Consider the following 17,838-nt stretch of genomic DNA (forward strand, 5'->3'; position numbering starts at 1 on the left):
TTGCACCTTCCAATAAACATGTGATTTTTGGGGAAGTTTTCCAGTTTGTACATTTCCATGACTGCCTAGAGGGTCTTTGTTCCTGTTGAGGTCTGCAGGGGGAGGGTGAGATTTAATTAGCCCTGGTGTGGAATTCTGCTCATGAGATTCGGCAGTGGGTGGATCCACTCTGAACTTTCTTTCAGTGCTTTGATGAGTCATGCAAGGCTTTTCACTTTAGAGTATGGTTGGTTCCCTTTTCTCCTGACTGTGGGGTGGAACTCTTCACTAATCTTCCCTTTGTCTTGTGGGAACTCCTGCTTGCAGGTATTTATCCAGATTCTACTGCACTCCCCTACGGCACTTCGACTAGGTGAGGCACCACTGTTTCTCTGCCCTCTTGAGGATTTTCTTTGACTCTGCAGGTCTCTGCAACTGCTGTTAACAACTCTGGTGGGGTGCTTCTGGTGTCTTCATTTACATAGGAGGATGCGGGATCTAATCTTTCAAACATTTCGGGGTTGGCTGACCGGACAGTAGGGGTTTCCATTTGGGATTCCCCTAAGATCCCCTGTAACCTGTCCTTTTTGTCCCCTTTTCCCATTTCCCCTCTAACTTTTTGCCGGCCTTGTGCCTGTCTGTCCTCTTATGTTCTCGGCAGGGGTCCCATACAATTCACCAGTCCTCTGCTGTAGGGTCCTCCAAACGCCGATATAGGACTTAGGGGTGAAGATTTCACTGCAGTTTGGGGTTTTCCCCTCAACCTGGCACAAGTGGCAACTCCTACAATACTCCACCACATCCTTGTGGAGTTTTGGACAGTCAAACTGCTGTCTTAAGCGGGCTTTGATTTTTCGCATACCAACCTGTACAACCACCGTAATCTCACAGGCCATTCTTAATATTTCTCTCTGGTACTTCTGCGGCACCATTACCTGGTGAACCATTGTCCACTCTTTGTCCTCAGGTCTGTGAGGAGAATTCATCGGTATCTCATTCCTTAAATAATAGCAATCAGGGACGCCCTCTGCTTCAATTTCAGTCTGGGCAGCCTGTGTTAACTCTCTCAGGACTGGGTCAGCTCGCTGATCCTCAGCTAGGGTAGATTCATTTAATTCATTCCCTGGGTCTTCTAACTTTACAAAGAAAGTCTCAGACAGACAGACAGACCTCATGGTCATCTGCCTGCAGTGCCAATTCAGTCTCCTCTGAGAGAGCTGGTTTGATCATGGCCCAATTCATGACACATGCAGGGGAACTGCAGGGGACCGTCTCCTGCCACTGTCCTGTCTCCCAGACCTCCTTCGGTCTCTCTTTCACTACTAGGAAATCTACCACCTTCACCCTGGCCAGATCATTACCAAGGAGCAGGTCAACCCCGTCCACAGGCAAACTAGGGACAATCACTACGGTCACCGGTCCTGAAACTAGGTCGCACTCCAAGTGCACCTGGTGTACAGGTACAGGCATACACTGCCCTCCAATACCATTCACCATCATTTTGGTGTTCACTGCACTCTCTGGGGGAAAAGTCAGGCTTTTTCCCAGTAAAAGGGATCTGGTGGCCCCTGTGTCCCTGAGAATTACTAAGGGCTTGCTTGCCCCACTCGAGGGATATGGGGTTACTTTCCCTTCAAAAACAAAACCCTGATAACCTTCAGGAATCCTATTAACTTTTCCTGCACTGGTCGTAGTAAACTTCCTGAGTTGCACTCATTCAGCAGTTAAAGCCACAGCTTGTTCTGTGTTTTCCATCAGGGCCTGGTCTTCACCGAGTGGGTGTGCCCTGATTAACCCTACCGGTTTTCCCTTTAGTTTCCAGCAGTCAGCTTTTAAAAGCCCTGTCTTATTACAATGGAAGCACATAAGTCTCCGGGTCTCACTCTTGCTCACAGCACCTTTCTTTTTGGCTGGAGGAGGGCCCCCTGTGTCTCCTGCTTTCTTTTCTCTTCCAGGACTGCCTGGGCAGATATCAGCTTCCCACCCTTTGTCCTTTTCGGATTTATGGGTTTGATTACGAAAGGTTCTCCCTTTGGAAACTGACTTATAAATTAAAGCAAACTCACTGGCCAGATGGCCACTTGCCAGGCTCCCTGAACCTGCTGCTCCCTCTATTCATGGAAAATGACATCCTCACAATGCCCTGTGGCATCAACCTACTCATGTTTGTGGTGGCCTCCTCCATCCTCTCTACAATTGTGGACAGTGCGCATGGAAAGCCTGACAGTAAATTCCAGATTTTATGGTCCCCTTTTATGATTACCCTTTTCATCGATGGCCCCTGAGGTATAGCATCTATGTCCAGTTGGACACAGCTTGGAGAAGGCAGTGCCCTCCAACATGGACACTCACTGCTGTCCCTACCACCACTGTCTACACTTATGAACTGTGAGTCATCAGGTGAAAACCCAACTACCTGTCTCACTGGAGCCACCGAAATGCGAGTATCTAAGTTGGTGCATGATCTGCATGAGTCCTGGGATGGCGCACCCTCAGAAGGAATCAGTTTCTCTGAGGATTCATTGTTCACAAGGTCCACTGACTGCTGCTGTATAAATGAAGGCCTTTGTCGGTGAGACATTATACTAATTAGCACTGGCAAGATAAGAATGTAGCAACTTATCAGTATGTAAATGATCATATTTCACTCGCTATTGAAATAAAGTCAACTTGGTTGGATGTTGCGTAACATGTGGGTCAATGCTATTTAATTATATCACCAGCTGGGTGGGAGGTCCCCATCTCCCCAGCTCTGTTAGCCAGGGATGAAGAGACAGATCTCCAGTGCTTCCTCCTCTGTAGCTGTCAACTGGGAAATCTGATAAGTGACTGTAATGGCATATATTCACCGATGGATGGAACGCATTTGGTAGAGGTGATTATCAGGGAGAGACAACAAATGGCATAAGCATCAGGATGAATGGCAGTGGTGTATAAATAGATGAAAATCTGAGGAAGTGCATTGAAAGAGAAGGATAAGGCGAGCAAGATACATGTGTGTGAGGAGTGATGTGATGGAGTAGACTTGACAAGGCAAAATGAGGGAACGTGATGCACACAACAGGATGTAGGTGAATATGCAACTGTACTCACATTTCCTGACCTGGAGAGGTCATTAAAAAACTTCCTGTAATGAAGCCATGAGGATAGCACATTGCTCCTGCTGCTGACCTCCTCAGACACCTCTAGCCGCCCCTTCTTTGTGGCAGCAACAGCTTGCTTCCTCCCTTTACTGGGGCTTGCACAAGTAGTCAATGTTTGCCCGCACGCTTCTTGTAGCAATGCGGAGTATTCCAGATAGATGTCCATGTATAAGCAGTGATCTTGATCACTCTCTCTCCTTCTCTCTCCTATTCCTCAGAATCCCCAACAGTACATCAAGGGAGGCATCATTAAAGTGGGGCACACTCTCAATCATCAGTAAAGTGATAGAAGGTGTCATCAACAGTGCCATCAAGCAGCACTTGCTTAGCAATAACCTGCTCAGTGACGCTCAGTTTGGGTTCCGCCAGGGCCACTCAGCTCCTGACCACATCACAGCCTTGGTTCAAACATGGACAAAAAAGCTGAACTCAAGAGGTGAGGTGAGAGTGACTGCCCTTGACATCAAGGCAGCATTTGACCGAGTATGACATCAAGGAGCCCTAGCAAAACTGGAATCAATGGGATTCAGGGGGAAAACCCGCTGCTGGTTAGAGTCATACCTAACGCAAAGGAAGATGGTTGTGGTTGTTGGAGATCAATCATCTCAGCTCCAGGACATCACTGCAGGGGTTCCTCAGGGTAGTGTCCTAGGCCCAACCATCTTCAGCTGCTTCATCAATGACCTTCCCTCAATCATAAGGTCAGAAGGGGGGATGTTCGCTGATGATTGCACAATGTTCAGCACCATTCGTGACTCCTCAGATACTGAATGTGGTAGCAGTTTTGCTGACATTGGGGTCTACAGCTCTTTGCTTTAATGACTCGTTTGTCTGCAGCAACCTGCTAAGCAAAACCGCAACCCACACAGACGTTATCAACGGGCGAATGTGGTATCTGGAGTATGCATTGACTTAAGGAAAATAATAGCTTGTTATGTACAGCCTTATGCGAAGCTGACCTCGGATTCTGCATGGTGTATAGTCACGTAGGCCGTCCTGTGCTTATCTTGTGGTTTTGTAACTAATTGGGAAACTGTCAGCTCGGCATCTGTTGTACTATATAAATCCGCGGAGATCTGGAGCGCTTTGGCGTAGCACCGGACCGTGATTAGGAAAGGTGTGCTCCCCATGATATCATGCAATAAAATTTGTTAATGCTCAAGGTCTGAGTCCGGAGAATTTCTTTGACAATAAAATTTCTTCAACACTGAAGCAGTCCATGTAGAAATTCAGCAAGACGTGGACAACATCCAGGCTTGGGCTGATAAGTGGCAAGTAACATTCGCACCACACAAGTGCCAGGCAATGACCATCTCCAACAAGAGAGAATCTAACCATCTCCCCTTGACATTCAATGGCATTACAATCGCTGAATCCCACACTATCAACATCCTAGGGGCAACCTTGACCAGAAACTGAACTGGAGTAGCCATATAAATACCATGGCTACAAGAGCAGGTCAGAGGCTAGGAATCCTGAGATGAGTAACTCATCTCCTGACTCCCCAAAGCCTGTCCAACATCTACAAGGTACAATTCAGGAGTGTGATGGAATACTCTCCACTTGCCTGGATGGGTGCAGCTCCAACAACACTCAAGAAGCTCGACACCATCCAGGACAAAGAGCCTATTTTGATTGGCACCCCATCCTCAAACATTCACTCCCTCCAACATCGCTGCACAGTGGCAGCAGTGTGTACCATCTACAAGATGCACTACAGCAATGCACCAAGGCTCCTTAGACAGCACCTTCCAATCCTGCGACCTCTACCAACTAGAAGGACAAGGACAGCAAATGTATGGGAACATCACCGCAAATGTATGGGAACATCACCACCTGCAAGTTCCCCTCCAAGTCACACACCATCCTGACTTGGAACTATATCGCCATTCCTTCACTGTCGCTGGGTCAAAATCCTGGAACTCCCTTCCTAACAGCACTGTGGGTATACCTACCCCACATGGACTGCAGTGGTTCAAGAAGGCAGCTCACCACCACCTTCTCAAGGGCAATTAGCGATGGGCAATAAATGCTGGCCTAGCCAGTGATGCTTACATCCCATGAATGAATAAAAAAAAGCTATAAGCACCCCGAGTCCATGTTCTACAATGCTGCCTGTGTTCAAAACCTCCCAACTCTTCTGAATTCCATCTTTGGATTGGCCCTTTAAATACTTGAATTGAGTTGCATCATGCGGGTTCGCAAAACGCCCACTACCCCACATTCAAAGCCAAAGCAGGAAGTAAAATGATAATGAGGTGCCTGCCTTAAAATGCCACATACAGGCACGCTGAAATTACTTCCAGGTTTCCCACTTAATATCTGACCTCCCACCCACTCCCAACCCACCTTGAAGTCGATATTGGGGCCAACATAGAGCTTAAATGTATACGCAGATTGGAAGTTAGCAGAAGAGTTACCAGTATTGAGGCAGACCACTCCAGTACTGAAGTGAATGACATAAGAAATTACTTAAATTGCTCCTGGAGCATACCACAGACTCTTCCTTTATCTGTATACTTTTCATAATGCCTGGGTATTGTACAAATGCTTCAACACATATCTTTCAAAAATTGCTGCTATTTTCAGTGGGTATGCAGCAGCTGGTGAGAAACAGGAAACTTAACAGTCTTTGCATTCATTTCTCAAGGGACTTTCAACAAGTTTCAACTTACAACAACAGGTTCCTCTTTAATGAGTGAAACTGCTGGCAATGCTCATACACAAAAAAAAATTCAATTGATAATGGCATCAATTTTCCTGGAGAACATGCATCTGGACACTGGACTGAAGTGCACTCTACCTGTTCTGACCAAGGCATGCTTGAACTTAGTGGCTGGATCATTAACTTGGACCAGCTGCTTAGCCAGCATTGGTCTACCCACTGGCAATGTCTCATGCCACAAATTGAGAGTGGAAGGGAAGTGCAGCTACTGGGCTTAAAGGCATGTATCTCTGGGACTGGCCCATCCATGGCCTCTAAACCCTCTGGCTGTTGCAGAGTAACAGCCAGAAGGCTCAAGGTCTGAAAGCCCAGTGGGTCCTACAAGAAAAAGGAGGGCACATACTTTTTGCCCTTCTTCATCTTACTGACTGGCTGTCTCAAAATCTCCAACTTAAGGTGGTTTCCAAGCACCAGGTCCCTGCCAGCTTTTCAGGGAACCACTAGAAATGGGCGCCTTTTGTATGAAACCACTGAAACGCCTTTTGTATGAAACCACTGAAAATTGAGATGGAACACTGGGAATGCTCCCTTCTTATCTATTCCAAGCACAGGACCTGCCTTGCCTCTCAAGTGAAGCTCTAGAAATACTGCAACAAAAATGAGCTTGAGATAACAATTCCCCCAATGTTGTAAGCTCATACCAGCTGAAGGGCCGTCATGCAGGAGTGTGCTCTTACTGGATTTCTGACAGTCATCAGCTGATTGTGGTCGATTTGTATTTCTTGACCTACGGAGATAAAACAATAATTTTATTCTTAAAATTACTCTTATGGAGTTTTCTGTGAGACAATTTGATTTCCATTCAACAAATGTAGCATTGTGTAGAATGTCTGCATACAGGCAGAATGTACATCAAATTATTTTTAGAAACCAGTGGATCTCAGACATCATGGCTCACAATAAGTTGCAGGGTACAATTTCAAATTCGAGTACCAGGGTACGGGAGCGAGGCTGGAATGCAAAATTGCACTAAAAAAAATTGGAAAGAAGTTTGTAAAAGATCTGCTGAGGCACAATGAGATGTTTCATTGAAATAATGCTATCTTTCTGTCTCACGCAAGTAGACAAAATTAATATATAAAATTGTTCTCAGAAATAAAGGTGGTAATTTTAACCCCAAAAATGGGTAGGTTGGGAGCTAGGTGAGATATAAAAAAATTTAAAATCTGAAATATGATCTGAACCTGTCCAACCCGCCAGCCTCCAGGTTTAACGAGGTGAGACAGGGGCCAGGCAGCCAGCCCACTCCCAGGAGGCGGATTGGCCACTTAACTAACATACTGAGGCTGTTTTATAGGTTTAACTCTGGCTAATGGAGTTTCCCAGGCCTCAGAAAACCCAGCAGCTCGAAGGAAGCAAAGACCAGGAGGAGAAGGACTGCTCCCCACCCCACCCACCAAGTTACCTGCTTCCCTGCCAGTCAGGGACTGGTCCTCCCCAGGATGGAACCGCCCCTTGGGGTCAGGGATCGGAGCTCCCACCGGGGTCAAGGATTGGACCCCACCCCCCAGCCACAGCCCCACTAGCAGCTGCAGGTTCCCTACCTGCTCCTGCAGCCTGCTCCGCAGTGTTCCCCACCCAATTGGAAGCCAAGACTTCAATCGACAGAATTTTGAAAGGAGATCCTGTCAATAAAAAAAGACGCACCTTGTGGAGTCAAAACTCCACAGCATGTGGGGAAATACAGACTTCCGGGTTTCTTGATCGAAATTCCTATGCCAGCTTGACAAACCAGTCCGCCAATATCGGGGTCAAAAACACTACAATTTACATGGGGTGTTGGTGGTGGGGGGGGGAGGTTGCGCCTGGGGAGAAGATCCCTTACCTAACAAAGCTAATTAGAAATATATCAAAACTATTTATCAATGCAGGTTCTTAAAGTGAGGACCAAGAAAAAGAAACCTTGAAAAATTATTTAACTAATTTGCATATTTCCTTCCTGATCAAGTATCTCTGCAGCATTACTTATTAGAGTCATAGAGTTATACAGGCCCTTCGGCCCATTGTGTCCGTGCCAGCCATCAAACACCTTTCTATTCTAATCCCACTTTACAGAACTTGGCCCGTAGCCTTGTATGCTCTGGCATTTCAAGTGCTCATCTATTGTAATTAAAATATTCTGCTTACATTTTTCAATTCAGGAATCTTATTCAGAACTTCTGTCATAACTTGAATAAAGGCACAGTCCTTCAAACTTTTTGCTGTTAACATTAATCTTCTTTTGTTGGGTGTTCTCTCTGAGCTAAACATAGAATTTTAGCTGGTGTAACTATTTTGAATACATTATCCACCTGACAAAGTGGAAGATTGCCCAGGTATGTCCTGTGCACAAAAAGCGGGACAATTCAATCCAGCCTATTACTACCCTGTCTGTCGACTCTAAATCACCAGCAAAATGATGGAAGGCGTTGTCAAAAGTGCGATCCAGTGGCATTTACTCACCAATAACCTGCTCACTAATTCTCAGCTTGGGTTCCGTCAGGGCCACTCGGCTCTAGACCTCATTACAACCTTGGCCCAAATATGGACAAAAGAGCTGAACTCAAGAGGTGAGGTGAAAGTGACTACCCTTGATATCAAAGCAGCATTTCACTGAATGTGGCATCAAGGAGCAAAATTGAAGTCAATGAGAATCAGGAGGGAAACTCACCACTGGCTGGAGTCATACCTAGCACAAAGACAGTTGTGGTTGTTGGAGGCCAATCATCTCAGCCCCAACAGATCACTGCAGGAGTTCCTCAGGGTAGTGTCCTAGGCCCAATTCTTTTTCAGTTGCTTCATCGGTGACCTTCCCTCCATCATATGGTCAGAAGTGGGGCTGTTCGGCTGCTGATTGCACAGAGTGCAGCTCCATTTACAACTCCTTGATAATGAAGCAGTTTGTGCCCTCATACAGCAAGACTTAGACCACATTCAGGCTGGGGATGATAGGTGGCAGGTAACATTCATGCTACACAATCACCAGACAGTGACCATCTCCAACGAGAGAGATTCTAACCACCTCCCCTTGACATTGAATGGCATTACCATCGCTGAATCCCTCACCAGCAATATCCTAGGGATCACCATTGACCAGAAACCTAACTGGACTAGCCACATAAATACCATGGCTACAAGAGGTTGGGTATTCTGTGACACATAAGTTACCTCCTCACTCCCCAAAGCCTGTCCACCACCTGCTTGATTGGCACCCCATCCACTACCTTAAACATTCACTCCTTCCATCTGGCACACCGTGGGTCGCAGTGTGTACCATATACAAGATGCACTGCAGCAACTTGTCAAGCCTCCTGCAACAGCGCCTTCCAAAGCCACGACCTCTACCACCTAGAAGGACAACAGTAGCAGACACATGGAAACACCACCACCTGCAAGTTCCCCTCCAAGTCACACACCATCCTGACTTGGAATATATTGCTGTTCCTTCACTGCCACTGGGTCAAAATCCTGGAACTGCTTCCCTAACAGCACTGTGGGTGTACCAACACCACATGGACTACAGCAGTTCAAGAAGATGGCTCAACACCACCTTCTGAAGGGCAATTAGGGATGGGCAAAAACTACTGTGCTGGATTTTGTAGTTGTGCCACTGGGAGCGTTGGTGGGTGTGCAAAATGTCACCCATCCCACACATGACCTTCGCCATTATTACGTGGTGGGTGGCCACATACCATAATGACAGCGGCCGTCTTCCCCAATCATGTGGCGGGGGCGACATTGGGGACGCTGTGAACGGCATCACCTAATGTTGGATCAGGTGCTGGTACCATCTTTAAAAGGCTGCCAGCCCTGCATTTACTCACCTTTCATTCAACGGCAGATCATTTCAGCAAAACTTCTTCATTTTGGATTCATTTTGCATCTCAACAAACATCCCCCCCAGGCACCATTTCCAACATGGCGGACATAAGAACAAGGGTGGCCCCATGGTTCAGTGACGCCTCCCTGCTGTTTCTCCTCCAGGCTGCAAGGCAAAAGTGGCAGGTCCTCTTCCCCAGCGAAGGCAAGAAGAGGTCCTCCCGCCTGACCAAGAAAGCCTGGACGGAAATCGCAGAGGTGATTAGCTGCCATGGGGTCACCCATCTTAAGTCGTAGGTCAACGGCCTCCTACATTGGGCCAAGCTAAGTTGCGTGGTTCCACGTGGCTTGCTGTGATCTGCTTGCCCACAAGCGTAAAGACGCATGGTTGACACAGCCACTCCAATGATAGGAGGGTCATATCATAATGATAGCTGATTACTGACTGCATAAGTGAGACCAGTCTCCCTCGTTTCTATCTTAGTCCAGTTTAGACCCATGACAGTTTGAGTCATTATGAGAGCAGCGACATCCCCCAGGTGCAGAAGAGAGGCCCATGTTAGCTTTGATGTACTGTAGAGACATTTGGAACTTAACAGCAACTGCATCTTTAATCTTTCAGGAGAAGACAACCCACAAAAATAGGAAGGTGTCCAGGACCAGTGGATGGGTGCTCGATCTATTGCCTCTGCCACAGGCCGAAGTGGAGGCACTGGAGTTAGTCGGGAGCCCAGGAGCACGTGCCATATCGGACGTCAAACTCGGGGTCCCAGATGAAGAGAGTGATTGTTGCCAAACACAGAATGATTTGTAATTACATTTCATATGCAAACACTAGGCAGTCTTCAATGCAACATATGTACCATAACACCTAAATGTCTGTTCTTCACATTGTATCTTGCAGGGAGGCGCTTGCAGACACTGAGGGAATGACGGCAACCTCTGAGGATGAGCTACACTTAGAGGATGCACCATCCCATGACACTCCTGCACTCTCCACGAGCGCTGATACTCTTACCTTGGTGGGTATCGAATCGGCATTAGATTCAGAGTCTCAAGCTGGTGAGAGCACCACACACACGCCCGAGCAGCTGACTGAGGCTGAGATAGCCAAGGCCACTGACAGTCGGAGGACTGTGGGTGGCCAGGCCTATGCTCAGCCCCAGAATGATGATGAGCCTCTGGTGTCGACAGCACAGGACATGCTGCAGTTGCAGAGAGGGGTAAGGCAACATCTGACGGAGATGCCAGAGGCCATGCACAGCCTTCAACAGACGATGGAGGAGTCCATCCATGCCATGATCGCTGCTATGTCCCAGGCATGTGAGTTCCTGGCTTCATCCATGGAGAGATTGGTGACTGTCATGGAGAGCCACATTCCATAAATGCTCCATGACCTGCAAAACCTCGCCTTGGCCATGACTTCAATTCAGCAGTGGCAGAGCGAGAGAAGGACCAGGAGCATGGAGAGATTTCCCGCTCCTGGTCCTTCTCTGGAGAACAGAGAAGTTCCAACAGGCCTTGAGAGGGAGGAGAAGAGGCTGCACTCAACAGCTGGGGTCTCCCCTCAGGGTGATTCGAGTATGGACATGGCTCCTCAGCCCCTCCGCCAGTGAGTCCAGCTCCAGCAGCCGCAACACCTGAGGACAGTCCTGCACTGGTGCAGGAAGTCTTCAGGTAGCCGGAGCCCTCCAGGCCTCAGGAACCCAGAGGATGACGGCCAAAAACATCCCAGACCAAGGGGCATCCTGATCAACAGCCTGCCTCCATTCCAGCTGCCAGCGCAGATGTAAAACCGCGAAGGAGCACCCGCAAATGTATTAAAAAGACACCTTGATACATATATGTATTCATGGGTAAGATGTTATGGTGCACTTTAAGTAAATGTGTCTCCTTGCCAAGCATCAGCCTTTATTGTCTGAAAACCATATTCCACCATGGAGTGATTATGTGTCTTTCAATTGCACCATAAGCCTTACAGTACTGCCTATGTGACCACTGACATCATTACCATGCTAATATGCATGATGTGTAACTGCACGAACGATGTCACATGGTCAATGGCTCAGTTTGTTGCTGCTAGTCATGCTGGAGAGACAGATGTTACGGAGGCAGACCACTTGAGACTACATGCAAGATGGTGAGTTTTGTTACCAAACGAAATTATTCAAGTTCACGTATTCTGGAAGTGCCCAGTTATCAGTCTCTGCCTTGCCTCCCTTGCACGCTGCTCACCATGTCAGGCCTCCATCACTGCTCTGAGTTCCCATGCATGCTCATGTTTGTGTGCCCTCTGTGTCCTCATCGTCAGAGGATGTCTCACGCTCCCATACTTCTTCATCTTGCAAGGCCTCCCCCACTCTGTACTGCAATGTTGTGTAGAATGCAGTAGACTACAACAATGCGCCCAACCCTGTCTGGTGCTTACTGAAGAGTTCCACCAGATCTATTGAGGCAGCGGAAGCGCATCTTCAGCATACCAATGGTCTGCTCGATGGTTGCTCAGGTGGAACTGTGACAGGCGTTATAGCGCTCTTCAGTATCATTTGTGGGGTTCCTCACTGGTGATAGAAGCCATGTCATCAAGGGGTAGCCCTTATTCCCAAGAATCCACCCCTGAAGGTGAGTGGGGGGGAGTGAAAAGCAGTGGCACCTGGAACTGACACAGTATGTACGAGTCATGGCAGCTGCCCAGGAGGCAGGGAAACACTTGTAGGAAGCGTTTTCTGTGGTCGTAAACTAGTTGGACATTGATGGAATGAAACCCCTTTGGTTGGTTGGTCCATGGGAGCCTTGATGGCCACATGCGTGCAGTCGATTCCCTGGCGCCTGTGAGAATCCCATAATGGCCAAAATCCAATGGCCCTCTCAGCCTGACTCTCAGGGTCAGTCCTGAAGCAGACATAGTCGCCGGCCCTCCTGAACAGTGCATCGGTCACCTCCTTAATGCAGCGGTGCACCGCGGATTGAGAGACCCCACACATGTCGCAAGTCGATCCCTGGAATGATCCAGAGGCTTAGAAGTTTAGGGCCACAGGCGTAGGGTGACCACCAAAACGTATTGGTTGCAAATCATCATTCAACAGCGCGTAGAGGTGTGTGACAGCCTCTCTGGTCATCCATAGTCATCTCTGACATGGGCACACAGACAGCTGGCGGCATGTCATCCGAGTCCTATAGACTCGCTGGCTTCTCTGGGCTCCGTTGTGCCTTGGTGGCTGCTGCTGCCCCATCTGGGAGCTGCCTCTTGAGCCGCACCTGCTTCTTGGGCCTGCCTCCGGCGGAGATGCCTCATCACAGTAAGGGGATCCAGGAACACAGGGAAAATCATACGCATCTGTATGCTCCTGATAACTTTGGGTTCCTTCAAAAGGTCAAGTACACCTATTTAGGCAGAGATTTTTGTTAATTCCTGCTTCAGCAGTATGCCGACATGAGCTCTATGGTATAGACTGACGTTGCCCACACAACCTTCAAAGAAGTGCGAGCCATCATGACCATTGGAATACCATTTGAGTTGCTTGCACTGGACCCCTGACAAAAGCAGCCTATACAGATTCCTAGTTCAGCAGCAACCACCCCGCCCCCAACAACCCCACCAAACAGTGTATACACTTTCAGAGCTTCCTCCCTGCACCCCCCAACAGTGTCCACTCGCGCCTCAGTAGCGCTAGCTTTTCAAGGATGGGAAAGTGAAGGCATGTGAGTACCGCATGTCATGCATAAGATTGCGAATGGCTGGTAGGATCGTGGCGAATTGCATTCCAATTAATGCAAGATGCTATTTAAGATATTTAAAGTATGGTTCCATTGCAGAGCAGTGGAGTTGCTGCCACGGAACTTAGTCACCTCTGAGAAGATCGGAACCCAGCATGACAGCACCGGGTTCCATGGTGGACAATTCTGCTCCAATTCTCTGGCCACCTCCCCCCCACCCCTGACCATAAAACCCTCCTTCAGGCTGAGCACATAATCCAGCCCATTGGCCTTGCCAACGACACTCACATCCCACAAATGAATAAAATAGAATTGTTTTTATAAAAGAGAATTTTTAAAAAATGAAATAAGGGATTTCTCATGGTATTGCTCATGATATGTCAGCTGAAGGGAATTTATTTATAAAGATAGGACCGTTATAGACTGTAACATTCAATGTATTATTCTGCTCATGTGGAACTAAGTCCCTTTAAGCCCGCAAGCTCAAATCATGGTTCAGAAACCAGAGGCTGAGATAATTTGGTTAGGGAACTTCAGACACTGGAATGCACTTGTCAATTTCATGCTGGAGGAGTAGCCATCATTTTAAGAGTGTTGAATAACTTAGCACAATGCCAGTGACTAATTTATTGCTTGCAGGGCATTATTTTGGATCCGCCAAAAAATTATGGAACTTGAGTTTAAAATAAACTGTTTTAAGTTCAGATGGATTTCAATAAATGATGGAAGAACATGAGTTGAAATTCTGTCAATAAGCTTAATAAAGAAAAATAAAATAAAATGGTGAAATTCCACTATTTACTCATGGCTACATTCACAATTAACAAAAAACAGGAATTGTGGGGTGGACTTTAACTTGGGGTGGGTTTTTATCCAGGAAACCACTCTGGTTAGTTAATTTCCTGTCCACCATAAGTAGCAAGAGACCACGGCAATGTTAACCACTGGACCTCACCTAAATGGCAGCATCCCACTTCCCACGTGGAAAAGAAGGGAGCAGGACACAGAGTAGCTGTCAGCAGGGGAAGGGTAAAAGGACAAGGGCTTGCAGATTAGTGGTGGGAAGGAGGAGATATGCGGCTAAAATTTCACCTGCCCCTTTTTTGGGCACAGGGGTCACAATTCCCGTCCTGCCTGCGCCGGTTCGATTAGAAGTGGTCAGCACACAAACTTGGTGCTCCCACCTCACTATCATGATTGGAGTGTGGGGCTGGTTCCTCACTGCTGACTTCCTCTTTGTGCTGCCAGCTGCCTCTGCGCTCAGCAGGACGCCAAAATGCACTGTGCTGAGTGCACATGACACAGTCAACCTGTTCCTCTTGAAGGCTAGCTGTCCCTCTTAAAGGGACATTGTACTAAATAATATTGCCAGAATTTAAAAGGAATTTTAATTGAACACCAAAACAGACAGAGCGTTCCAGGATGATAGATACGGTATTTGAGCCATTAGCGGTGGAGGTGGGCAGTAGAAGAGACCCTATGGTCCCGCAGGGCTCAGAAGGGAGTGAGAACAGGTGGCCAGGGAGGTCAGCTCCCTGAGTCTGGACCCAAGAACGTGGCAGCAGTGCGACAAGAGATCTAATGGCCTCACGTGGTTGGTCAAGGTCAGTGAATGCATCATCACATATCTCCTGCGCACCACACCACCAACCTCTCATGATGCTCAATGCACCACACCCCATCACTCACCTAGAAGCACCTTCCTGGCACTCAGGATTCACACCTAACATCCAGATACTCCACCTCAACCTCACACACCTACCAATGCTTCCAGCCTCACACCCACTTCTTGCTGCCTCTGCATACCTCCAGCTATTCAGATGTGACAAACACATCACCCAAACACAATACTACACAATCACTGACATACTGCCCTCTCTTTTTCAGGACAAGTTGGCACACGATAGAAGAGAGCAGAGAAGAACCATTAGGCAGGGGTCAAGGACAGCTGCATCTCTTGAGCCCTTTGGAGGAAATGATTCTCAGCATTCGACTGTGACGGAGCCTGTGGCATCCAGCGTCACTGAGTAGATTGAGGATGATGATAGGTTCCCATCTTATGCCTCTTCTCAACTCCCAGCACACTCTCATCAGGCTATCTGGCATGATGAGTAAGCTACAGATGGTGTGACCATGGACCTCTTGCTTAAAACCTCACCCTCTTTCCCTCACACCAACCTTCTCCTTCTGATTTCCTGATTTCAGACATCCAAGAACTGCTGCCTTGCAAGGAGGAAGAGAGAGCAACAGCACAGCACTAATGAACAGGCCCTGTCACTTTTGATTTGACACTCACAACCAGAAACTCAGATACTGACAATGCACTTACCTTGGAGGCAAGAATAGAGTTGGGATCAACATGAGGTAAGACATCCAAGCAAAAGTGAGCTTCTGCCAGGCCAGGGAGAAAGGATGGTTTGTTTGCCAGCTCACCGGAGGGCAAGGTCACAGTCAGCTTCTGCTCCAGTAAACTCAGAAGATGACCTTGATGGGGAGGCATGAAGGAGAACGCTGATAGGCATGCACATCAAGATACTGGGTGCATTACCTGGCCTGTCAGATTGCCTCTTGTCACTGTCAAGGAGCATGGAGGAGTCCGGCTCCAACTTGGCAGAGGGTATGGCAGAGGTTCCCATTTGCACAGTCTCTGCTCCATCTCCCTGTCATGCTGCAGATACAGAAGCACTGCGATTGCTACCCTCATACCTGTTGCAGCCTTTGTGTGGACAGATCACCTACTCCTCTGGCATTCCTGTGAGGGTGCAGCAACACTCGCTGGCAAATCCAGGAATTTACCACCACTTCAAAAAATACTTCAGAGTACTTCCAGATACTTTGCAAAAGCAGGAGTTCTTAAAAATGAATTTACCTGCAATTTGGGTGACTGGCCCTTTAAGGAACGCGAGTATAGAGCCCATATCACAGCTTAACGCCTTTTGCTTGCTGAGTGATCTACGAATATGTTGCCTGGAAATGCACAGTCCAAGTTAAGTATCTTGGCATTGCATCAGCCTGTTGAGCTGTGTGACATCCTGATGCATTCATGCCAACCCAGAAACTTAAACAGAGTCAGTGCTAATCCATTCAGGTGGGCAGAAGTAATAATACTACTTTTGTGGGAAAATCTGGGCTGGTATCATTTTTAGTTCGAATCTAAATCAAATTGCTAATTTGCAGTGTTCACTTGTTAACCTGCTGTGCATTAAACAAAATATTCCTTTCATTCTTTGACAAATCTATCATGGAAGCGCACGGGTGTACATGATTCCTGAGTACTTGAAATACAATTAATTTCAAGCCTGCCAGAGCAGTATCAGCAGACTGCTCCTCTAATTCCTGCCTTTCATCAATCCAAGAACATTGCTTTGGCACACAATGGACCTATTTACATAAGACTGCGCTTGCTGACAATGCAACCACTAGGTGGCACAGCACTTGCACATGTGCAAATACAGTCTCATGCACTGAAACGTCACCGTCTCTGACTTTTTTGGCAGCTGCCAGTAGCAAAGATGGCATTGCTCAATTTATCACAAAAACAAAAACAAATAAAACCAAAAGGCGATCGCCACCTCCATCCCACCCCCAACTGTACCCCGCTACCTCTGTCATCGCGCTTCTCTTTGCCGCTACCTCCCGCGCCCGTCTGCTCGCCGCTTGCTCTACTCGCTCCCCGCATCACCACCACCCACCCCCCCCAACCTGTGGGCCCTCGCTCGCGGCCTTGCCGCTTCCTCCCCTCTGCTCTTCCTCTGCTCCCCGCTCCCTCACGGGTTGTTTAATTAATTATATTGACGATTATTTCTGGACAAAACCCAAATTTTAAACAGATGGACATTTTAAAAAGAGATTTCTAACATTTTGGAAGTTGAAACAGATAAAGCCTGCAAGCTTGTGTTCAGCATGAACACCGGCAGAGAGCCTCTTCTGTGTTGTAACAAGAGCCATATCCACAACTTGATCGAGCATCTCTTTAGTGAGCTTTGTGTTTCAACCTGTGCCGATATAAAACAACTAGTTTGGTTTTTCGTCTAGTTATTGTTTCATAAACCTAAATTCAATGGACATTTTGTTTTAATATGAGAATTTTAAGTGTATCTGGCTGGAAATGGAATCTTTGGGTCATTACTGAGTCTGTAAAACACACTGAGACCTCTCCAATGTTTACCAGGCCAAGACAGCAGCTCCAGGATAGCTGCACATGCGGGATTGTGTGTGCAATTCAACGGAATCCGTGGCCTCGCCACTTCTTCCCCCTCGGCCGCTTGTTCCCCGCTCCCTCCCCTCCCCTGCCTATCTTGTCACTCTCTCTCTTCCCCGCTTCCCCCATGCGGTGAAGAAAGGCAGCGATTGTGGGAGGGAGCAGGGAGCAGAAATGGGAGGGAGCGGGGACCAGAAGCAGAAGAGAGCAGGGACCAGAAGCGGGAGGGAGCAGGGACCAGAAGCAGGAGGGAGCAGGGAGTGGAGGCAGAGCAG

At 47.7% G+C, this 17,838-nt stretch overlaps 1 protein-coding gene across 3 annotated transcripts in view; it reads right to left on the reverse strand.

The window, feature by feature from the left end:
* The window catches only part of LOC137369202 (uncharacterized), a 267,684-nt gene that overhangs the window by 188,087 nt on the left and 61,759 nt on the right, over positions 1–17,838 (reverse strand). For all 3 annotated transcript variants that reach the window (XM_068030014.1, XM_068030015.1, XM_068030016.1), the window contains exon 5: positions 6,489–6,574. In XM_068030014.1, coding sequence (XP_067886115.1) covers positions 6,489–6,574 — 86 coding nt within the window. The remainder of the gene's footprint in view (positions 1–6,488; positions 6,575–17,838) is intronic.

The sequence above is a fragment of the Heterodontus francisci genome, chromosome 4 (genome assembly GCF_036365525.1).
Source record: "Heterodontus francisci isolate sHetFra1 chromosome 4, sHetFra1.hap1, whole genome shotgun sequence".
Classification (NCBI taxonomy): Eukaryota; Metazoa; Chordata; class Chondrichthyes; order Heterodontiformes; family Heterodontidae; genus Heterodontus; species Heterodontus francisci.